General features: G+C 38.1%; 1 protein-coding gene across 1 annotated transcript in view; it reads right to left on the bottom strand.

The window, feature by feature from the left end:
* Positions 1-4,195: 4,195 nt before the first annotated feature.
* LOC132109740 (catenin alpha-1-like) overlaps positions 4,196-24,525 on the bottom strand; it is a 102,770-nt gene continuing 82,440 nt past the window's right edge. Inside the window, exons 16-18 of the mRNA XM_059516053.1 lie at positions 21,662-21,767; positions 5,855-5,989; positions 4,196-5,036 (exon numbers count right to left, since the gene is read on the bottom strand). Of these exons, the coding sequence (XP_059372036.1) occupies positions 4,746-5,036; positions 5,855-5,989; positions 21,662-21,767 (532 nt within the window). The 3' untranslated portion in view covers positions 4,196-4,745. The remainder of the gene's footprint in view (positions 5,037-5,854; positions 5,990-21,661; positions 21,768-24,525) is intronic.

Here is a 24,525-nt window from a genome sequence, read left to right as displayed (position 1 = left end):
CAACAAGTCATTCAATCACTGTGGTTAACAATTCTCAGGCATAGACGATAAAGTCTTCACACAGAGTAATCATTTGACTTGAGAAATGCACAAATCATATGGACCACTTGTATGGTGCTTTTAAAGCTTCAAAGTTCATTATTATAACATTTAAAAAACATGGAACCTATGCAATTCTTAATTTTTTTCTCCCTTTGTGAATGAGGACTTGGCCTGTTAAGTATGATTAAAAAAAAGAAAATAAAAAAAATCTAAGAAGCAGCAGCAAAATCCAATTTGTGAATGAATTGTTGGTTATGCCTGATATACTATAAATCTCAAGTCTTTGCACAAAGTTATCGTTTGACCTCAGACATGCAATGGACCACATTTATTCTGCTTTTTGAAGCTTAGAAGTTCATTGTAATTCTATTAAACGGAATGTTTCTCTTTTGTGCTCTACTGGAGAAGCCATTTTTGGGTTACATGGTGCCAGTTAAAGTCAACTTGCCCCTTTAGCAATGTCCAGTGTTCAAAAGGAGAGTTTTTTTGTACAGTGTCAAAGCCATTATTGTTGTGATGGATGTTCCCGAGCACAGCTATCTAACAAAATCTCTCAGCCGTCTATTTTAAGTCAATTTAATGGCCAGAGATTCAGGTGTGAGCGACTGGATTTAAATTTGCTGCCTGTCTTCTGACGACCAGCTGAAGGGTAATACCTCCAAGACATTTCTTTTCATACGCGTCAAGCCTCGGAATCATTTGTTGTAGCATAACAGCATAACAATTGATTGAACTGTCAAAAAACACATTGTTTGATTGATCACATCTCAACCGATCATGTCATGCAATTTTAGATGCGATCAGGTTGGCTGACAGATCATGGGAGAGAAAAAAAAAAAGAGTGATACAGGCAAGGTGATACTGTTGCACGTCGTTTAAAACTATATGCCCAAAAATACCCCCCAACCACCGCAAGGAATCAGACAGTTTGGCATTGTCCAGTAAAGGCAATCCAAAAAAAAAAAAGAAAAAGAAAGAAAAAAACTTGCTTGTCAAAAAACCAGCAGCAGGTCAAGTCGACCTTAGCTAGACTTCCAAATGATGCACCCCTGTTAAAACTGGAGAGGTTTTTCAGCATCAAACAGCATGCATGTAACACCCAGATGACCTTCCAAAAAACAGGAGGAGACATTTGAGGGTGCCCAATGTTTGAAGGACTGGAGGGAAATCAGGAGGTCGGGTCAAACCCACTGTACATTCTTGACAGTTACAGCAATTATGATGAATCTCGAATCAAATACTCCAAATAAAAGCTGACAGCTGAAGCCTGACAGAATGCGAGCATGTGGGCTGCTAAAATGTGGAGAGAAGAGGAAGGTGTTAAGAACCCGTGAGAAAACCGAACAATGGAACATCGGAAATCTACTTCCTTAAGTTTATTTTGTGCTTCTCAAGCAATTAACAGTTACATCTTGTGACAAACAACTTATACAATCCTACTCGTGATTAATTCACACAATTGAGTTTACCTAACAGATGTCTTCAAGTTGGCACTTAACAAGTTTGTCTTTAACTCAATGTTTCGTGCTTTGCTTTAGCAGCAAAACCATGTGTAAAAGCACTTTGTCTCAGCAGTGAACTTTTACAGAGCTTGTCCACTCCGGCTCCCTCACTGTAGTACATTTCCTATTTGGAGAACCGTAATGTCTGGAGGGAAAGGTCAACCACAGACAGTATGAGTAATGTAAGAGAGACAGAGGGGGGGGGGGGGGGGGGGGGGGTGAGAGGACATCACTCTGTATCTGAAAATCTCTGTGTTGAGGAAAAGGTGCATTACGTGGCTGAGAAGAGCTTTGACACTCGATACTTTTCCTCACTAGAATGAAATATCAGAAATGTGTCGTCATGGATGAGCTGTGCGAATGTAAAGCGGATTTGTTGGCTTAACAAAACAAGATAAGAATTTTGAACATGTATGAGGCATGGCAACACTTGATGGACTTCGACAACAGGAAGCAGTTTGATTTGAATAATCATTCGGAGAAAATAAGTATTTCTCACTTGCAGGCCTCGGAATCATGTCAATTATGATTAAATATTCTTTGAACATTAATTTGGGAAGTGTTTGATAAACTGCGACTAGTTAGATGGCTGACAGCATATTTTAAACAATGGCAAGAGAAGTCAAATGGGCGTAGTTAAAAAAAAAATACAGAGGCTTTTGATATAGATCACCTTCAGGTGTGATAACATGTCATTTATCAAAATGTAACATTGTAAAAGCGTAGGTTCGAGTTATATTAGAAATATGAAGCCGTTTCACTACATTATCACTGTAAGCTCATTTGGGCATTTCACAGAAGGAAATCAGTTTGCCTAAAGATACATACACACTAGATCGGTTCAATGTCAGAATGCTGCAAATCCACAGATGGTGTCATTTATATTTATGGTTTTATAAATGTTAATTTTTAGAAGCCATGGATTCAAATTTCAAAGAAGCTTTATAGAAAGTGTTCAAGCAACACTTTAGCACATTTATGTATGCGTAAAGTATTACTAACAATAAAAAAATATTTCAGTATTAATACAGGTATATATATATATATATATACACAATATTAATATTAATGCTATTGTTCATAATTTATGATCCATGAGTGAAGTTAATTTAATCACAACGTTAGAGTATATTAGCCTAGATACCGTAGATTCATAAATGCTGTAAGTGTTGTTTTTGTTAGTTCATGATACATGATGCATTGAACCTTATTGTAAAGTCTAAATGTTGTGCATTAACCCTATAAAGCTTGTATATAGCTGATGGTCTACATGAGCCATAAAACCAATTTACTTATAATTATATAAAAAAAAAAAACCGTTCCATATTTAAAATTTACATATTTTTTTTTTTTTTTTTACACTATTTCATGACAGGCTTTATAGAGTCAATATCTTAAAGCTCATTAAACATGGTGTCTAAAAGGAAACAAGTTGCATGTTACCAAATTTGCATATTTTTATGTGCAGTCATGCATTTTGACCAATCATGTGTTGACCAATATGACTGAGAGATGAGGGTTCTTTTGGAAATCCACTTTGGTGTATTCCCTCTTGATGTCAAATGGACCTCACTTTTTCTCACACCTCAACAAATTCCTATTTGGTAACAAATGACAATGCGGAAAAGTATTTAGATTTTTTTTTTATTATTATTTGAAACAAAAATGCAAATGTGTAAAACAGCAATCAAACTCCCAAGCATTACATAACATTAAAAAAAAAAAACACACTCCTCTAGCAAACTACTATTCACTACAGTCATTTCCAGAAATAAAATACAAACCCCAAACCAGTACTAAATCCACAGGAACCTCTGAGAGGCAATTAAGTTGCAATAAACACACAAACCGAATCAAAAACATCCCTTAAGCCATCCGTCACACAACCTCCAGCGACCCAATACACCGTTGTTTATAAGTGTAAGGTGTAAGGCTACTCCAAAGAAGTCATCACACATGCATGCGTAATAGAAATGTATATGCATTTCCAGAACGCCGCTCAAAAAACAACACTTTACCACCCACTGCTCTGACTAATGTGAAAAGCTTTTTCCCTGTTGACCAATCAAATCTTTGAGCAACTCCATTTGAGGTCATTCGCTTCTCGCAATGAATCAAGCATCATCCTGCACTTTCTCAAGCGAAACCTAATTAACATGAAGGCAGCAGAACTGAGAGATGTTTTCCTACCTAAAGATATATTCAGCAGATAATGATGAACTCATTAACTAACAAGGCCTTATGAGGAATATCGATCGCTGTGATTTGGAAGCTCCTTTGGGACACTTGATCCCATTTATCGTTGGTTTAGCCCAAGAGTTCTCCACTCCTCCGAATAAGAGGTGTGTTGATTCATTTAATCAGTGTCTGGGTCATAGAGGGGTGCGAGGATGGGAAGGAGTAGGAGAAGAGAGGCCTAAGGCCAGTCTTTTGAATTTAAATACAGGGCTGAAAATTGAACTCGCTCGCATTTAGCTTTGCCCCGCTGCTCCTTGAGATTACTGAGGGCATTATTATTGAGGGCTTTTGTTTCTAGAGTTTCACATCAATTCACTATTTTCCATGCAGTATTAATTCTCTTAAAAGATATAAAGCATTAATATTCACCAAACTTAAAGATTATTTAACAGTTAATCAAAGGATAAAACAAAAGAGTTATCAAAAAGTTTATTAGGCACAGCAAAATACAAAGACTTTGGTCTTGAGACTGACAGTAATTCAAAGCCCGTTTTCCTTTTAGAGTTTCATACCAAAACAAGTATTGCAAGTGTTACGGTGAGTTTGCATAGGCATGGAGAATGGAAAGAAAAACAAAAATCAGACAGTAGTGGGCAATATCAAAGCCCTTAGTGTGAAATATATAAAAGTCTTCTTGTAAAATACACCTAAATGTTTTTAAAAATACACAACAGTCATCTAGATAAGGGTGAAACGTACATATAAACTGAGGGAATGCCCAAAATTTAAATGTATGCCCTACCTGTCCTCAGGAAGAAATCTTGTGTAAAGATTGAGCAGATTAATGCATTCGTGTGAAAAAATATAACTTTAGCAATTTATAGACCTTAGTGCACTCAGCCACTGCTTATGGAAAAAAAAGGCATATTGGTGACTAAGGTACAGGAATGCGTTTAAATGTGACTGATTTTAAGGCTCAATCTACTTCTGAAGCATAATCTACTGAATTGGGGTAAAGGCTGCTTAAATACTATCCATTGCTTTGAACTCGCTCAAGGCCTGCACAGGGTTGATGTGCTTCTTTTGAGAGGACCGCTTCACTTTGTTGGTCTGACCATCATCTTGCTTCTCACGTTTGACCAGTGGCTTTTTCTCCGGAGCTTTCATCTTCCAGGAGATGGCGGGCATGTTGAGGTTTTGCATTCCTTGAGACTTCTGGTACTTGGTGGAGGCCACATAAGAGGCCTTGACGGTGGACACCACAGAATTCATCAGATTCTTGGCTGCCTGAATCAGAGACATAGCGCTGTCCACCTGTAAGTTGAGGGCAAATTGAGACCTTTAGAGGAGTTCACACACTTTCTACAATGAATTAGCATTTTCATGACACTCATCTATCATGACAGTCATTTATGATTATTGGATATGGATTTCTCTTATATAAAATTTGATAGAGATGACCGACAGATTTTAGCTTGTATATTAGACACTAATCTTCTGAACAAATAGATTTAAAAGTTTATAATAACCTGCAAATGTCTTAAATTTTCTAGTTGCATGTATGTTCTACTCTACATAAGCACTTTTTATCTTTATAATTGACATTCAATAAAGAATTTAGATTTTTTTTCCCCCACATTACATTTTTCAGGTTTTCAAAGCGGTTTTCCCAAATGTATGTCCTTTAATTTACATCCAGCTATTCTGATTAATTTACCAATATTTATCAAAATATCTGGATGCAAATTAAAGGACATCTTTGCAGTTAAAACACTTCAAAAACATTTGCTTTTACTGGCTAATAATTTTGACAATACAACTGAAATCAAAGACAGTCTAAATATAAACCCATATACTGTAGATGCAACAACGTAATTAAGATGAACACACTAAAATTAAGCAAATTGCAACTTAGTTTAAAACAAAGGCTGGCAAAAAAACAAGTTGGAAATATTGAGCTGTAAAACTAAAATAGGAAAATAAATTAGTTTAACCGCATGAGTTGTTCTTGTCATAGAGCTACGGATGGGAGAAAATAACAGTAATTTTATTTTGCTTCACATAATTAGGTTTTTCACCACAGAGGCACAGGACTTCTGTCCTTTTCTTCCTCTCAGTAAATGAGGACTTACCCCAGACACCACGAGCTCTCCGCCCAGATTCTGCACCTCTGCTTTGACTTTACTACAGATATTGAGCTGGTGACAGTACAGGGCTATACGCTGCAGATAGGCCAACAGATCCTGTTTGCACGCTGAATCTGGACACTACACAGAGAGAGAGAGAGAGAGAGAGAGAGAGAGAGAGAGAGAGAGAGAGAGAGAGAGAGAGAGAGAGAGAGAGAGAGAGAGAGAGAGAGACAGAAAGAGAGACATCAGTCACTTTGTCAACCAATCATTTTTCCGCACTGATTATGGTGAAAAAAAGTTACATTTAAGCATGTTAAAATATGTTAAATCAAGCAGAAAGTGCTACTATAAGAATTACTGGCAGTTGAAAACACAATTAGCCAGAATATTTCAAAAATGGACATGCGAAGGGCAGGGACATGTAGAAGTGTGTGAAAGATGGGCGTTCAGATTTATTCGTGGTGCTTTGAGGCACACTCTGTGTGGGCCTAATGACACAGAAGCACCATTTAATAAACCTGACAAGAAAACACGTCGAGACGGATGGTGAGTCAGACAAGCATCTGTATAGAAATACTTCGACTAATATCTAGTGAAAAGCACGTTCAATGCGCTGGTGGTTTTGAGGATCTTTGACTGTTGCCTGCAGATACCCTAATGCTCCACAGTCACCTGTCCAGCTGCATGTGCTAGTCAAATTCAATCGGTTCCCCATTGTGGCAGGTGATCAGGCCCACCGAGGGCTCACAGCCAAACTGTCCTTATCATTTTACTAGAGGAAAAACAAAATCCTTGCGCATCCATCAGAAGAAAACAGCCTTCTATGTGCTTGCTCATAAGGAATATTTCTGAAGTATAAACACAACTACAGTTCAAGAGTTAGAATTTGCACATTTCTCACCAGTTGATCTCGCATCTACAGCTAGCTTAATACCAATTCTCAACTGCAACATTTACAAATTAAGGGTATTTGCACAGATATGTATTCAGGGTGAAAATTTGATGCTAAGTGGTAATGAGATGGAACACCAAGACGGAGTTGTTAATGGCACCCTATATAATGAAAGGTGCTGTATGTAAGATTTTGACTCTACTAAAGCATAAAAATACCATAATATGTTTGCAGATATTTAAGAAACATGCTAGGTTAACATACTTGTTTATCTGAAAAACAATGCTACAGTCATTCTCCCTTGAAATGAGCGTTATGGGCTGGAATCTCGGTCTCTGTTTTGGTTTTTGAAAACTTCCCACTGCCAGTTTACCCAATTGTATTTCGGCAACCCTGGGTGGCCAGTTAGTGGAAAACAGTGCATTTAATATCATTTATCGTCAAACGTGCTCGTTCCAGTTGGTGTTTTCAATCTGGCAACCTTCATGGGTGTCAAGTCTGAGAAGGAGGGGCTGGGTGAAAAAAAACCCTCTCCAATATTATGAATTTGGACTGCAATACCTAGTTCAACCACTCTGTGTCAATCCTACATACATAGGGCCCTAAGAAATCGGTTTTATTTTTCCTAAATTCAGTTTAATTCTGCGTTTTGTTTAAAATTTTCTTGACTCCTTTTTAATATTTACATTTTATTAAATCTAAATCATACCTAATTAAAATCAAATTTTTAAATCAATTTATTAAATTGAACAAATATTACATGTTCGGGGCCCTACGAAATGCTTTTTTTTCCACCATTTTTTGTTACATAATTCTGTTTTAGCATGTCTTATTTGAATGCATAACACTTTTTCTTTTTTTTTTCTTAAAGTAACCTTCAATTCAATATTTGAAATTCTGGTTATCAAATAAAGGCATAAAATATAATTTCTATCTTTTAATTATTGAAAATCAAGCAAACTTTATTTTTTGGCAAACAAAGGGGATTTACTATTTCAAATTAAAACATGGAGGAAATGTGTGATCATTCCTTTTTTTTTTTTTTTAAATGACACTAGTTGTACTCAAATCAAACAGTGCTCATGAAGGGAATCTCAGAGCAGTTCTGCAGATGTTGTTCATGTGTTCCTCATTTAGTGATATGGCAGACGCCGAAATCATCGAGTGCTTCAGTTTGTGTGTAGTAACGTTAAATGAAACCGTGTGTCTGTGCCATTCATTAACAGAGACACGCAGAGCATGCAGGATTCCTATTTAAATCGACTTTTGCTGCTTAATATTTTACAGATACTAGTCAACATCACGATTTGATTTAAGTGTAATGATCTACTTTTGATTAATTCATTCAAAATGACATTCCTCAACATTCTGCATTACACTATGAATTCCGTTTTTATGACTGGATTCCATGATTCCATCTGTTTTCCCCGCATCACAGAAATCATAGGGCCCTATATACAGCACCTTTAAGTGGCTTTATTTCATGGCACAAAAACTAGCAATTTTCTTTAAACTTGTTGAACATCAACTAGCTCCATTTACCAGTTATTGGTGAAGTAAAAAGCAGAGTACTTATTTTTACCCTTAGTTTGACCATCCAATATCAATACCTCACGATGTTTCATCAGTCTCCAAGGTAACAATACTTTTTTCACACTTATAAATGTTCAAAGAGTCTGGCCCCACATCTCTGAATTGAAATGCTCTGAACAAGCAGGACTTGAGGGTGCCTGAACAATTACACCATGCCCGCTTTCAACCAAAGCCTTCATCTCAATAACTCTGGCCCAAATGCCATAAAGCATTTGGGAAAATGTCAAATTCCTATTATTTTAAACAAAAGCTAGACTGCAGATGCATACGTGAGCTGCTTAGGGCTGGAAAGACACTCACAGATGTCACATGCATAACTCTGCCACGCAAAATGCACCAATTACGATTTTATGTAAAATTCTGGTACACGCAATTTAAGACCTCAGTATTCAGCCAAGTTAAAATAGTGCTTAGTTAACTATAATGTATAAAAACTGGGCAAGAAAACCTAGAAAACGTGAAGTTCCCATGACAAAATTATGTCTGTATGAAAGAGAAATTCAAACAAGATTATCTTCCATGTCCATGTAATAAATCCAGATTACAATACCTAAGAATTCTCTGAAATACCTCAATTAAAAAAAACTGAAGATTAAACAAGAGTGACCTTGCTGATTTTATGTATAATGAACAGGCAAGCATATTCAACCTAGTATATTTTAAACCGTTCTGTGGGCATTTTGCTAAATGAGCTCTCGGTATCCATTAATTTTAATATTTGAGGCCAGTAACTCAAAATACAAGGGTGGAATATAAAACCAAACTTGCAGAGAGGAGCTTGTGGGAGATTCAACTGGAGATACAGCAGAACACAGAGTCTGAGTCAGGCCATCTTCACCATACTTTAATAATCATATATATACACCCCACACTATACACCCCACAGAGAGAGAAGGGCCGATAGATAGGCACAGGCTGTTAGAAACAAGACAGAGCGACAGGGAGACAAAGGAAGATGGGAGACAAGTGGGTGAAAAGAGAGTGGGATACCAAGAAATAACTGGTGAGAAACAGGAAGAGAGTGATGAAGAGGGCAACAGGCTGCTCGTCTTTAAAGACAGCGTGAGAATAAGCTGCCATTTGATCACAGTATTTTCCAGGATGTTTTGCTTGTTAAAGTGTAAGATTTACATGCTGCTACTACAGCCACAACATGGAATGTTAAACTACTTATTTCCAAATGGTGTATAATTGTGTATATAAATGTACATTAACAAGAAATCAAAAAAAGAGATGAGAATTTGTATTTTTAGGTGCACACTTCCTGCTAAAATATGCTATAAATAGGCACTTTCTTGGCCCAAGGAAAAAGTCTGCTCTGTCTACTTTCCCTACAGTATTACAGTATTTGCTGACTATGACTGCAGGATACTGTAAAAGCATTTGTGCCAAAGGTTGGAGGAGAGGATTACATTCACAGCAACACAAAGCAAGAATTTTCTTGCCTTTAAGGGCTTCTCACCCCTACATCTGGCATGTTGATCCAGCAACAAGTCTGGCTATGCTGTGAGCCCCAGCAGCGCTGCTGGAATATTTAGCTGTGTAGCTCTGACTGCTTTGGCATTCACCATTTCCATTCCAGCTGGCTCAAAGCATTCTGGGATTTGTAGTAAAGATTATCCAGCTGGGCACATCATCACTCCCCAGCGTGAAGTCAGGATGTCTTGGCAGAACTTCTCCCTCTCTCTCTCCAGCTCATCATAAAGAGCCAGCAGGGGCACAGGAGTGTCCCTATTAAAGCACAAAAAGCCAGAGCGTCTGCCTCTCATCTGCTTTACTATTCCACCCATTATGTCCAGCAGTCATAAATAAAGCCCCAAATTTTTATCAATCACAGAGCTGCTTTTCTTCCTAGAGCTAGAGAGCTTGCTGCAGAGCAAGTCAGACAAACAGCAGAATGAGGTGAAGGAAAGGGAGTGGGTAAGAGAGAGAAACAGAGAGAGAGAGAGAGAGAGAGAGAGAGAGAGAGAGAGAGAGAGAGAGAGAGAGAGAGAGAGAGAAAGAGAGAGAGAGAAAGAGAGAGGGGACAGCGGTGGTGAATCAGAACAGAGCCCTGCTAAAATGAAACCTGCTAAGCATACCAATTAGAGGCTTGACTCCTGTTTGAGACAGCTCGAATTGGCCATTTGAAAGCAACACTTGTGCATGCTCAGCTGCTGAATTCATCCAAGTTGAACAGGAAATGCAGCCTGCCTGCCTGCCTTGACCTAGAAGCATGTGAATACATGATGCACATGTCAAACAAAAGTCCTCCCAGCTATCCTCAAACATTTTCTTCCTCCACCTGCAAGGGACACATGCAGATCACATGTGGTTCTGCCAATGCGGCTGATTTGGGCACTTTGCGGTGAAGCGATGCACTAAAACAGAATTTAGTGCAGTGTCCAGTAAGTACCTTATCAGGCCGGACCAAGAGCTTATTCTGCATTTATCCATCACTCCATTAAAAAGAAGCAACTACAGAGAAGAGTGTTCTCCTTAGGAAACTCATATAACCCTGGAGAACATACTGTAACATAACCTTCCATTCAACTTCAGCCTCACTTCAACCCCTTAAGTTATGTACATGCAAGCACTTATGGGATATTACCTTGCCTGGACACAGAGTTTGGATTCTGTGCAGCAGGAGTTTCTTGGCAATTAATTTCCTTTAATGTATTAGTTCTCAGAGGACAGTTGATTTCCTTTTTACAGGAATTATTAAAATAATAATAACAATAATATTTTGCTCGTATATACCGGCTAATAATGTGGTGTTTGAGTAATGAGCTGCATTTAAAAGTGCACTGGTTTTCTACCGGTGCACTGGTTTTCTGGGTGCTACCGAAAATAAATATTCTGTGATGAAGTAATCCATATGAAAACAATGCGATGTCTGTCTTGCATGTCTCCCTTCATTAAATCTAATGCGACCATGCCCACACGCTGAACGTGCTACTAATATGTTCCACGTGAACGCTCATACCACAGCAAACCAAACAGCGAGACCATTATAATTTTTATTTTTTACTGTACTGTTAGCTTCGCACTGAGAGGAATAAGACAATTCACCTAAAGAAGATGTGCTGAAGATTACCTCAGGATTTGATTTCTGGATTTCCTCAGAAAAAAAGAATGAAGTGCTTTATTCAGCAGAGATCATAAACATGAGTAAGTCTCTTTATTTCTATACTTGCACTAGTTTTCACATAACGTGTAAACATTTTACTAGCTAGACTTTTTCTAAACTATAATTCCTGACTAAATGTATAATCAAGTGAAACATTATGAAGTTTCAATAATATACACTACTATACCATTCAAAAGCTTGATGCAAAAAATATAAATGTAACAAATAAATGTAAATGTAACAAATGTAACAAAATGCTGTTCTTTCAATTTACCCCTCTCACTCTCTCTGCAAATGTGTAAATACCACATTGTCCTCTGGCATGGAGGCTGCAACAGTTCAATTCAAAAAACGCATAAACTATACCCTGAGAAAACCATTTAAAACAATAAAATAATGGGGCAGCCACTATCTGGACTGATGAGCAGAAGAGAATGCAGGTGTTGGAAAATTTCACACCTCGACGTTAAAAATATCCTGCTATAAAAGTGAGTAGGAAGGTCAGGCCGCATCATAGAAAATGTCATCTGGCCTGCTGAATTCTATTCTAAATGGGCGACGGTAGTAGAACAGCATGAGCAGGGTTCTGACCTTTCTCAACACATCAGGGAGGAGAAATGCCAGTTTCCCATATTCACTGACATAGCAGCATTTTAATATAGAGCAGCCCTGATTATAAATGGAGCTTCATGGGTAATGCATTCTTTTGTGGGTTATGCCCACTAAAGCCTGAAGAGATATTGATACGCTGCTTGCTGCACTCCTCTCAAGAGGGGATGGAATGAGGTGTGTGTTTTCTCTACTAAACAGAGTAGATGACATATGGAGGTGATTAGAGCAGTGATGAAATCGTTATGCCCACCCATAGGACTTCTGCGTGAGAATTTCCATGATATGATTACCTGGTGTTCATATGTGGTGTCCCAAACCACAGAAAGAGTTACTAATTGTTACTGATAGACATTAAGCCAGCATCTGAAATTTAAAGAGGGACACGCTAATCACATTTAACACAAGCACTTCTAAATGACTTAATTTTCACTTCCAAATTAAAGACAGCTATCTTGGCTTTAAACAAAACCTTTACCAAATATAAAAAAAAAAGTCAGTCAATCTGGAGATAAAAAAAAAATTCAAGTGTGAAAAAAGGGGGAAAGAAAAAGGTTCCAAGTGGGCTGCAAGAAATCTAAGCAAATGTCCAGAGGTTAAAAAACAGAGTGGGCTGCAAAAAATAGAAGTATAAGTAAATCTCCAGAAGCATAAAACAGGCACAGAAAAACACACATCTGCCACAAAATTCCTTTAGTCCATCTGAAGGAAGAACTGAATCTCTTTATAAAAAAGAAAACACTCTGCAGTAAGCAAACTTCATCTTCTATAAACATCTGCTGGAGACAGTTTGAGAACAGCGCAGGTGGAGATTTGACAAACTGACTGTGACCCTTCGAAGAAAAGTTTCTGGACCAAAAACTTGATCTCCCCACATCTCTCAGGTGTGAACTCATTCTAGATTGTTTTTACTGGCTGTGCAAGCTCAATGCTGAAATACTGATCTGGGAGAAGTGGTGGATGCAACAGCAATAAAACCAATATCCTTCAAAGATTCAACACACACACACACACACACACACACTCAAAAAACATTCTAAGGAGGCAAAAGATGATGGCCAGGGAATTCAGCCCACTCAGTCATCAGTATTCAACGTACAATCTGGAAATGGCAAAGCACCCAAGGCAATCGAAGGTTCATTTTAAAAGCACCTGTTAATATCAAAGTCATTTTTTACCAAGATAAAAGATTCATCTGTAGTTTCTTTAATAGAGAGAACTCTAATGCACTTTGAAAGAGGAACGTCCCTTCATGTGGCTAATGTGTTTTATATTGCATTTAAATAGTCTGGCGGTGCACTTTTTTTATTTATTTTTTAACTGCTAAATAGAAAGCCATCATGGACCATGATAATCAATCAAGTGGCATTTGAAACAGACTGATGATCTTGCTCATATCCAACCAATTACCCAAAGGGGGAAAAAAAATAAAATATTTGCAATTGCAAATTCCATCTCAGTCTCATAAAATCCTGATCTTGGATCAGAGAGAAGAATTCACTCATGATGAAAGTGGACAAAAACATCATAAACAAAAATTTTAAGTTTTCTGATAAAATAACATTTTTCTGACAAAAAAGCCTCCAACACGCCTGCGAAATAGAGACAACCACTTTCCTAACAATTATACATAGGAATGCCTGCTCCAAAGTATAATTACAAGCACCTATTTCACACAGCTTATAACGGAGACCATTAAACTATTTCCACATTTCACCAAATTACAAATGCTACAATGAAATTTAGTACTGTGATATTTTTACTAAAGTCCATTTGACTAAAACTAGAAAAAATTATGGATATATTCCAAACATGGTGATGTCCTGAAATAAAGCTCAATAAACTGCTAAAGCTATTATGATAATATAAATAAAATGATAAAATAAAAAGATGAACTGAACTGACAGACAGATCTACTTCAGGTTGTTAAGGTTAGATGGATAACGCCTACACACTACAATTGTTAAATGGTGCCATGGAACTGGACCGCGATCAAAACAACATACAAGGCACTGAAGGGCTTTTTTGTTCTTGAGCCATGCAACTATTTATTTGGTCTCTGGGTCACTGTACTGCTTGAAAGATGAACTTTCTTCCAAGTAGAGCTGAAACAACGAATCGATTTAATCGATTAAAATCGATTATTAAAATAGTTGTCAACTAATTTAGTCATCGATTCGTTGCTAAATAACTTATTTTCCGTAAGCAGCTCATATCGTGCATATTTCAAACCTGCGGTGACCAAAGTGTGGCAGTAATGAGCCACCGGAGGTTTTACTCAGCCAGTACAACAGGAGAAGTAGCGAATAGCCAATAGCTGGCCTCGTTTTATGTCACGTGCTTCCCGAACAGCGTCTCTGCAGCATTCAGCGGGATGTGGGAGTACTTTACTTTGAGCCTTCAAAAAGGAAGATTAACCTGTAAACTCTGCACTACTGAACTGTTTAAGGGGCCGTTCACATATCGCGTCTTTTGCGCGCTCATGTTCGTTATTTCCAATGTAGACGCGCAGTATGCGCGCTCATAATGGAAGCGACGCGTGCGTTTTTCCAGGCTCGTCCGCACCGCATCGAGTTAAAAACATTTAATCTTTTCAGAATGCGGCAAGCGCACCGCGGGTCATGTGACAAGAACTAAATAATCAGCTTCATCCTTTCCCGTAACAACGTTATAAGCTCAGCCAAGATGAAGGAACAGCTGATCATAGCTGTATATGGATTTCCATTTTGAAATAAATTTAGTAGGAGAGCTACTACAAGCGATTTTTAGAGCTGCAAATCCATTTATCCTTTGATGAAATTCTTCAATGTCTTCAAGGAGAGAGCACATCATGGTTGCTTAGCAAAGGCAGACGCCTCAGGGGCGCTTCTGCACGAGCGCTTTGGAAAGGAGGAGAAAGCGGTGCGCCTAGCGTTTTCCACGCGTTTTTAGGCGCGATATGTGAACGGCCCCTAAGACTTTTATTTGTGCAGATTCTCCAGTACAATGTTGTTTGCAAATGTTTAGTTGTAAAAGCTGATAACATTGCTTTTTAACAGTTAACATTTAAAGCTTTACAAACATGTTCTATGATCAGTTTGTCGTTTACCAGTTCATAATTCAGTCGTGCAGCCTAATTATGACTGAATGAGAGAGGTAAATGTTTAAAGATATTTGAAATGCACTTTTTTTTTTTCTAAGTATTCACTGCTCTTTTTCACACAGCAGGTTTTTTGTGTGTGTCCGATTTTTTTTTTTCTTGACAACCTTCTGATGGATTTTACTTTAAATTGTGAGTTCCATTCAGGTTTCATGCCATTGGCACTTAATTCGAAGGATTGTTTACAATTTCACAGCATAAGATATAAAGCGGTTTCCCAGTAAATAATAAAATACAACGCACTGCAATCTTATTCTGTTTTATCCTTATTCTTCGTGAAAATGTTCTGAAAGATTCCTTAAGCTTTGTTCAGGATGTTAAACTACTTTAGGAGCTCTAAGGACTGCCATGGTGAAAACATTATTTGAAATCTCCTTGTGAAATTTGCTAGAGTATGGGTCATTGTTTTGATTGCAGAAGAGTTCGACAAAGGATCACTAACACATAATAAAACTACTCCAGGTATATTTTTGATGAGGATATGACAATGCAAAATGGTTAAAATCTCTTAAAAATCTATGCTGAATGATAAAGACCCTTTATTAATAATTAACTTGGGGGAACAAAATGGGAAAAAACTAAAATATAAGTACATAAACCGATTAATCGAAAAAATAATCGACAGATTAATCGATTATCAAAAAAATCGTTAGTTGCAGCCCTACTTCCAAGTCTTTTTGAGCAGACTGAAAGAGTGTGATTGACAACTTTTCCTGTATGTCTGGTTGGTTTGATGTTGCATCAACTTTCACACAAATGAAACAGTGCTCACTGGGACACTCAAATAGAGTTTTTAAATCTTTTTAACTTATGGATTTATTTTTCCTCTCCTATACTACTTTCAGTTTTTCTAGAAGTGTCTAAATTAATCGTTGCATCATTCAGGGTTGTGACAGTAAGGAAATCACAGTGGAGGCATGGGCATTCCCTCTTTTTCTCGCTTTGCTTTTAAATAGCTTGTAAAAGTGGCGTGCACATTTTACTTTCACTTTCAAATAGAGGCAATTCAGCATAAAGCAATTGTTTGTTTGAATTTCCCCTTTTCCTCGCTTTCCTTCGCTTTTTAATAGCTTGCAAAAGTGCTGAATTAGTGTCAAGTCAGCATCAACTGCTTGAATGCAACAAAATATAACAAACTCACTTTAGCCTATATATAAAACATAGAACTTTTAACAAAAAAATGCACCATGCTATAGAGCAGGCTATGCCTAATATAAAATAACCAATAACTTAAAGTATAAATGGTTATACAAAACTGGAAATAAGTAAAAATGTATAATATATAATCAAGTAAATAATAAACATAAAACTATTAGTAAAACGAATAAGAAAGCTTGGAGGCACGGCATACACCTTAATGTCAAAAAATTAATTATACAAAGTTTAGATAAAGTAAATCAGCAAACAATGTGGAACCAATTAAATAAGATAAAAAATTAAGAAATTGAAAAAAAAAAATCCTAAATAACCTTAGATAAATGGCACAAGTCAACAGGATTTACAAATTCCAAAATATTGTCAAACAGGTGCTTTTGTATTTTGTTTAGAAACTAAATCATCCGCCATCAGCTTGTCGGTCTCACCTCACTCTTCTTGACAGTGTGATTGACTCACTCTCCTCACTGGATAAATGAAATCGGATTCGTTATGCGACCGTAGTTTGACAAGCTGCATTGACCAGCTGCGTTCAGTTTTTAATTGTAATGCCCATTCTTTTACTGAACGGAGATGATTTTTATTACAAAAAAATGCTTGAACGATGGGCAAGTGACGTAACCAGTGTTGTGGCTTAACAATGGTATCACTGTCAGCACTATCGCGACGAGCCTGGCATTGATGCATCGCAATGCGGACTTGGACGATTCTGTAATTGTTTTTTTTTTACTTTAAAAAAACTTTAGAAGTGCTTTCATTTATGCAGTTTGGAATCCAGCAGCGGACGTATTAGATGCACGAAACTCACGTACTGACACTTTAACGTGTGCTTTGGGCTTGTCCTGAAGCTTGCGGCGGCGGTCCATGACCTCATCAGTAATTATGTAATATATAACTATGATTAGCCTATCCTTTCAGAAACTTTAAGCACTCCCAGATAATTAAAGTGCTTTGTTTAATAGTTGTAATTGTATTTTCCCCCTTTATTAATTTATATTTGCTTGTATGTTTTAAAAGCCACATTTACTTTTAATTCTTAACAATAATTAATAAATTATATATTCTTTAATATAACATTATTATAATTATTTTAATAAGTAGCCTGCTTATAAAATCTAATAAAAATGCACAATTGATATAATCGTTATGCATCATGATATCAAATTGAACTGAATCATTGACATAATCGTAATCGAATTGTGAATTCACACCCCACAAGTATTTCCACAGCAATCCTTCAGTTTCACAGGATTTTTTTTTTGTTTTGTTTTTTTACCAATGAGCTCTCCACGACCTCTGAGATCACAGAATAAAGGTTTTAGAAAGATTTTAGACAAATTTAAGACAAATTTGCTAAAGAATCACAAACTGACTGAAGAGAACTGACTGAGCAATTCATTCACAAACCAAAAACTATGGCTTACAATCAAGTTTTATTCTACATGAGCAGATAAATATTTTACAGAAAAATTTACTTCCATCCTGTGTGTGTAAAAACACAATTTTTGGGGGATTTCCAGTACTGTGGGAAGCCTTGATTCAATATCTAAATGATGAGCTCCACCTTTTTTTTTTTTTTTTTTTTTTTTAAGAAATTTAAGGAAATGTTTTAGCTACCTTAATAATTCACACGTAGAAAGCAGTTGTCATTAATTCATTTGGTTTTCCAACTGTGTAAATTTAGAGCTGCTACAACACAGAAGCTAAATACTTAAAACAGCATAATTCAGTTTAGGAACATAGATTATTTTTATTTATTTTTTTACTTTGTATTAATACCTCTGAATGAAAATGTCTGCAAGGCAATTCATACTTCATGTCTAAAATAAGATTTAATTACCCAATTCAAACATTTCAAACCCTGCTAAATAGTATGTCGTTATGCCATAAAACCAGGACTCTCAACCAGGCTGGTGGGCATTATATAAGTCACCAACCCTTGAAGTGCTGAGCTGAGAATGTGGGATCGCATCTTGATTTTTTTTATTTTTGCTCTTCTACTGTAGAGAAGGAAATTTACAGGCCTGTCACCGTTAAGCAGCTAGAGGCCAGAACTGGGATTAATCCAACCTGTGGTGGTGCCTATGGATCACCATAAATCTCCCCTGATTGAATGTAAATTGAAAAACCATGCATGTTGGTATACACATCACTGGCATAAAAGCACGTGCTGCCACCCGCAGATCTGCCTCACTAAAATATGCAATCCTGGTATTCCACGATTGTATCCATGTGCGCCAGTTTCATGCCTTTATGTGCATACATGTAGGCCACAATATTTATGGGCAGTGTGGTGGCTTACACATTTGGATTATAAATCTTAATTACACTGCATTATTAGCTCAGCACTGTGCTCACACAAAATCCCCATAAGTTGACCCTGCAGAATCTGCTCGTAAATTCTTAATAAACTGCATTGCAGACCTTTGTATGGCAATGACCTAAATCCTGCATTCTCAACATCCATGCACTACACTCATTTCTTTAAAATTTAATTGATCTCGGCTACAGCCATTTAACTGATTATTAAACATGTCCGAACATTTTGGCAGCATCTGCGATGATCCAAAAACATCCATTTACAACAGCTAGATGTTGTGAGATAGATTCAGAAGGTCTGATTCTCAGACAAGACGCACCACCTGCTGATTTTTAAAGGCCTCTCTATACTCATCAACGAACACCCCCACTATCCGCTTCAGTACCGCTGTCTTGTTTGCATCCTTTGTTGGCCTCCAGATGCAGAGGAGTATGTTTTGTCACATCCTCATTTTGATTAGTTAGGTTTAAGTAGTCGAGCTTCCCACTAGGACACATTTGTGAAGAGTTATGCAATACAATCCATGCTTTCAACATTGTTTCCCAAATCTTATTTCCCCCATTCTGCATCATCTTGTTTACCTGTACAAGATTTCTAAAGAATGCTCTTTTTGGCATATTCAACTTTCACTGATATTTTTGGCCCTATCAACACATGGCAGCTCTGTTGTGGTGTCTGTTGGCAATCTCAGATGTAACAAAAGTACATGACATGACAAACTAGACGAGCAGTCAGGAGTGATGATATAGCCCACCGCTGTGTATTCTGTGGCAGGGCTTTGAAATGACAAAGAGAGCAAGGAGGACAGAGAGTAGGGGGAGGAGTGTCACGATTATTTGCTTTCCATCCCTCCGCAGGCACTTCTGAATCTGACGATTCATCCTTCTGTATAAAAAACTGCTTCCCTTTGTTTATTTTTCGGCAGTTAGCCTCTGGCAGCCTCGACTGCACAAGAAGGTGTGAGGAGCAGTCTAAATATAGTTTGGCATAAACAAGAGAAAAAGAAAGCTGCCACCTGGTAATTATGCTGCTAATTAAAGACGAATAACACTTAATGGATTCAGGTCTCACTTGGGGCTTTCCATCCCTCATTCCTTTCCCTTTTTCTTCACCTACTGCCCTCAATTCCTCTATTTGTAGGCATGACAAGAGGAGGAGGGACCAATCAGGACTGAGCTGGGATGGATGTCAGGAGTTGCTCACACCTGTTTAAAAGCAGGGGTCGCACTAGAACAGACACATCTCCTCCCACAACCAATGCAATTGCTAATGCATATAGCACTCACCAGGCATACAAAATTAATTTTGCCAAGTACTTAAAATGAATAAAACTTTCTGTTTTTGAGACCGATGTACAGAGAGATGAAGACTTGTTTCACAAATATGCAATGAGAATCAAAATTCAGATATAAAAATTTACTTACATTTTATATTCAAATATAACAGTATATAATTAAACTATGTAAACAAATTAGCAGCAGTAATAGTAGTAAAACATTATTTTTTATTACTAGTTACAATATTGATAGTAAATGATACATTTAAATGAACTGTGTGTGTGTGTGTGTGTGTGTGTGTGTGTGTGTATATATATACACACACACACACATATATATATATATATATATATAAACAAGAATACAAACAAATTGTAAATTATGACCAGTGAAATCTCATAATGCCTGTCTTTGGCACATGTCGTGAAGTTCATTTTAAATCCGTCCTACATACAAATCACAAATTGGCAGGTTCAGTTTAATGGACGCCGTTTACAAAACATAATGCATTTTCATTCATGTGCCAGTTTGTGCAGATAAGCAAACATATCCACAGACACGCACAAGCACCTGCATAGTACCCATCTGTTTTCTGCAGGGGATATCATTGTATTCACAGCACTGAATAAGCAACATCAAAGACTTAGCAGGACGCGGCTGTCTATGAAAGCTTTCACCGTCTCTGAACTGGACATTTAGTATTCCTCTCCAATTGGGTCGGCATAGGTAGTATTACTACAGACTTGAAAAGTGGAGCTGCTTCACGTCGGATCAAAGTGCAATCTAAATAAAATATCAAATGTGCAGGGCTGCGATTTGCATGAAGGCTGCTTATTATGCAAGTTTATGTTAAAGGAATCTTTTTGAAAGCACACTGCAGATGTTCACAGGCACGGCTAATTAACAGCCATAACCATGCGGCAAATAGGATAACGCGGTGTATCTTTACATTCCCTCCCTGGGTGCTGCACGGCGCTGCATGGGCAAAACGTGCTTGCAAATGCATGAACTCAAGAAATTAACATCTAGCGTGACCCTGCGCTTCACAAGTTCTCGCTGCTAACCCTTCAGCTTAATGCAGTTCAAAGTGTAAAAATGTCTTGTATTTCTTAAAAACACACTACGAGTGCTATTGACACATCAAACTGGTAGTCTGCATGCTGCACGGTGATGTTAGCACAACGTGACATTCTTTTAATTAAATGACAAACTGAGAGGAGAGGCCTTCATGGAGGGATGAGTGATGGGTGATGATTCTGCCATGCAAAACCCCCTTCCCGAGCTCACAATATCACTTTCAACAACGCTACTGGGAAGAAAAAAAACAATATCTAAAAGAACCCTTGCAGCACATATGCCAGTTTGATGTTTACTGGAAATGTTCCCATATTTTCACGAAGCCTGTGAACCTGTCATTGTCACTCAGCTTCAAGAATAAGATGATCTTTCCAGGAAAATAAGCGTTGGACTAAAGGGATTGGATTTACAGACCCCCAGCGCCTTATTTTGCATCATGGTCTCCGTAATTTTTCTAATTTTCAAAAGGTGCTGGGAAAAAGCCAGCGATAGGAGTTGGCTGGGAGATAAACTATGCACTGTTGCGTTTCACTGGAATGCTTCATTAGGATTAAGATTCTTAAATGAAAAACAAGAGCATGGATAATTCAACAAAAGATGATATTTTTTTCCTGCAAAACAGACTTGAGTTCAACTTACTTGATCAGCAATAGCACGGCCCAGCTTGTCCATTCTTGATCCGGCTTCGGCAATCTTCTTCGCAGCACTAATCACATCAGAGGCGTTTTTGAGTGGCCCTTTACCCCTGGGGGAAAAACAGCAGGTTCATTCACAGTTACTGTTTTGTGTGCAGTATTATGTGACATGCTACGGAGTATGTGCGAGCATGGATGATACAAGTCAAAACATCAACACGTTTAACAGATAAGAATGGCTGCTCATACTGACAAGGTTGATGGAAAAAAAACAGGCTCTTGTTTCACAGCCTCACACTCACAGGAACAGCACAGCGTGAACAGGGCTTTTTTTGGGCAAGACTAGATCAATTTGCTTCCAATTGATTAATCTCATTAAGGAGGAACATCCCTCTCCAACACGCTTCCATTCACTAGTAGCTTGAAGACTTTGAGGGGGGTACGAATGAACGAGATATGTATAGACAGACAGATGGCATGAGCTAGCAGCAGCTCTCATCCACTTCTGTGATGTCTGGTCAGCTTCCTGGGGTCACTGCCACTTCAGTTCATTTAATAGTTCTGGCCTCATCCATTCCAGACCCCCCACCCCCACCCCCACAGCTCCCCGGTTATGATCAGGCCAGCCATTTGCCAGTTCTGTGTGCCCACAAGGGACTGCGGGGCACAGTTGGCAAGTGGCACAACCTGGATTCAAAGCTGCTCTCTTCAGGCTAAACTGAACAATCCAACCCACAACAGATGGAATTTTGTGTTTTTGCTCTTCCTCTACACCCCTCCCTATTACTCTCTCTCTCGCTCTCTCTCTTTCTGTGCCATTCAGACAGGGTACTCCTGGCAGCACTGCATCTATCAAAGCAGTCACAGGAATTCACTAGAGACACCATCTCAAAAAGAAAATGCACCCCATAAAGAGCAACAAACACATCTAACATTCTGAAACACAAAAGGACAGGTTATTTTGATGTTGCTTTGGTGGTGGTCCACCTACATCCTGCCCTAGGTGAGAGTGTGGCCACTACAAGGTGACTGTCAAGCAAGGGTGACTTCATCTCACTTGAAAATCCCACACTCAGATATGCAAATCTGATTGAGTGCCCATGAATTAGCCACTGATACTGGTTCCAGATGGGGGTAGTGCAATTTTGCGTGTGTGTGTGTCATAACTGCTCAAGCACTGGACCACAGCATGCACAGACAGGTGGCTCCAAAATATGTGACACGAATCCAGGCGACACATGCTTTATTCATGAGCTGAAAAGGACATAAGCAGCATTGGTGGCAAGCCGCTTCTCTGCAGATATTGAGGCTGGATAAAGGCTCCCGAAATCAATTTCCTCTTTATAGTATTAACCTTCATGGGACTGTGTACCCATCCAAGGTCGAGGGACAATAATTTGGGCGTGGGCTGAATTAACTTGCCGAGACCTTCACTCAGCTGCACATTTCTGCAGGTGACACATCAGCACCAATTGCCATTTTTCATGCAAATGCCACCAAATCTGTGCAACCACACTGACAGATGTACTGCAGCCTTGTTGCTTTTTTACTTAAGACAATGACAGATTACTGGGGGCCTTCAACAAGAGGGTATGAGTGTCACCTTCAATGAAATCAATACCATTAAACACAATAACTGCCTAAAACACAAATCAGCTGACAGATACATCATGTTTAGGGCACTAATGAAAATAGTTGATGAACATTTTAATGAACATAATAAATATGTTAAGAAATGAAACTTTTGATAAGGTAAATCTCTGTGTTATAGCACAGAAAACATTTGTGAACCAACAAGTGTGTTACTTTACCATATTTTGGGGACAAATGTTTATACAAAAGTGAGCAAAACCTGACAAATTCTCCAAAACCTCCCTTTGGGGACATCCTAAAACTGATATAAAAATAAAGTTTTTTTTATATTGTAAGAAGGGGTAGGGATAGTATTCGCTTACATAAAAACAACAGAAGTCTTTGTAATATCCCCATTTAGGTGTGTGCGTGTGTATAGTTTGCATTCACCATGTTTATTTGTTCTATATAGTAAAATTAATATAAGTGTACACATTAAGTGTAAACTTAGTGTACACAATACAGGTGTGTTTGTGTGTGTGTGTGTGTGTGTGTGTGTGTGTGTGTATATATACACGCACAATATTATTATTTTAAGAAATGAATTGTGGTGAACAAAATTTGAGGAAGGAAGCAGCAAACAAAGCTGCTTTTCCCCTATTCTTGAGATAAGGCTGAGTGACAGCCAACCTACAGTCATTACTGTGTGTGCAAAATTGGCGAACAGTGTCCTCAGCATGATCCACTTTAAAAAGGGGTCTTGGTTAGCATAGGCAGTGTAAAGCGATAGTCCAAGACATTTTCCATCTCTGTCTCTCTCGCTCACACACAGACACCGTGTCCTCTGGGAGAGCAGATGGCAGTCACTCTCAGGTGTGGGGCCCACGAGCGTGCTCTGTCACACCTAAAATGGCCTTATCCCTGATATCACTCAGGATACAGGGGAAGAAATCAAGTGACCTTTTCTTGCGCCAGCATCTCCTGCCCTTTCTTGTTTTTAAATCAAATCTTTTTTTGAAAGGCTGAAAGATTTTGTTCCCTTTCGAACCCTTTCTTCTGGGATCACGCATGATGGAAAGACAATGAGGCAAGCAAATGAGGCAGGTAAAAAAACCCATGAAAAAAAATCCACAGCTCATTTGCTTCCACTGAGAAGGGAAAAAAGGCTCCATGAGATGGAACAGAGTGCTTGTCTCAGTTAATATTAGACCTTACTAATTGATGGCCGATTTAGGTAAATGACAGGTCAAATTAGGTATATAAAAAAAAAAAAAAAAGATTTCACCAGTCTCTCTT

The sequence above is a fragment of the Carassius carassius genome, chromosome 29, assembly GCF_963082965.1.
Source record: "Carassius carassius chromosome 29, fCarCar2.1, whole genome shotgun sequence".
Taxonomy (NCBI): domain Eukaryota; kingdom Metazoa; phylum Chordata; class Actinopteri; order Cypriniformes; family Cyprinidae; genus Carassius; species Carassius carassius.
This window is presented reverse-complemented; position numbering and strand designations above follow the sequence as displayed.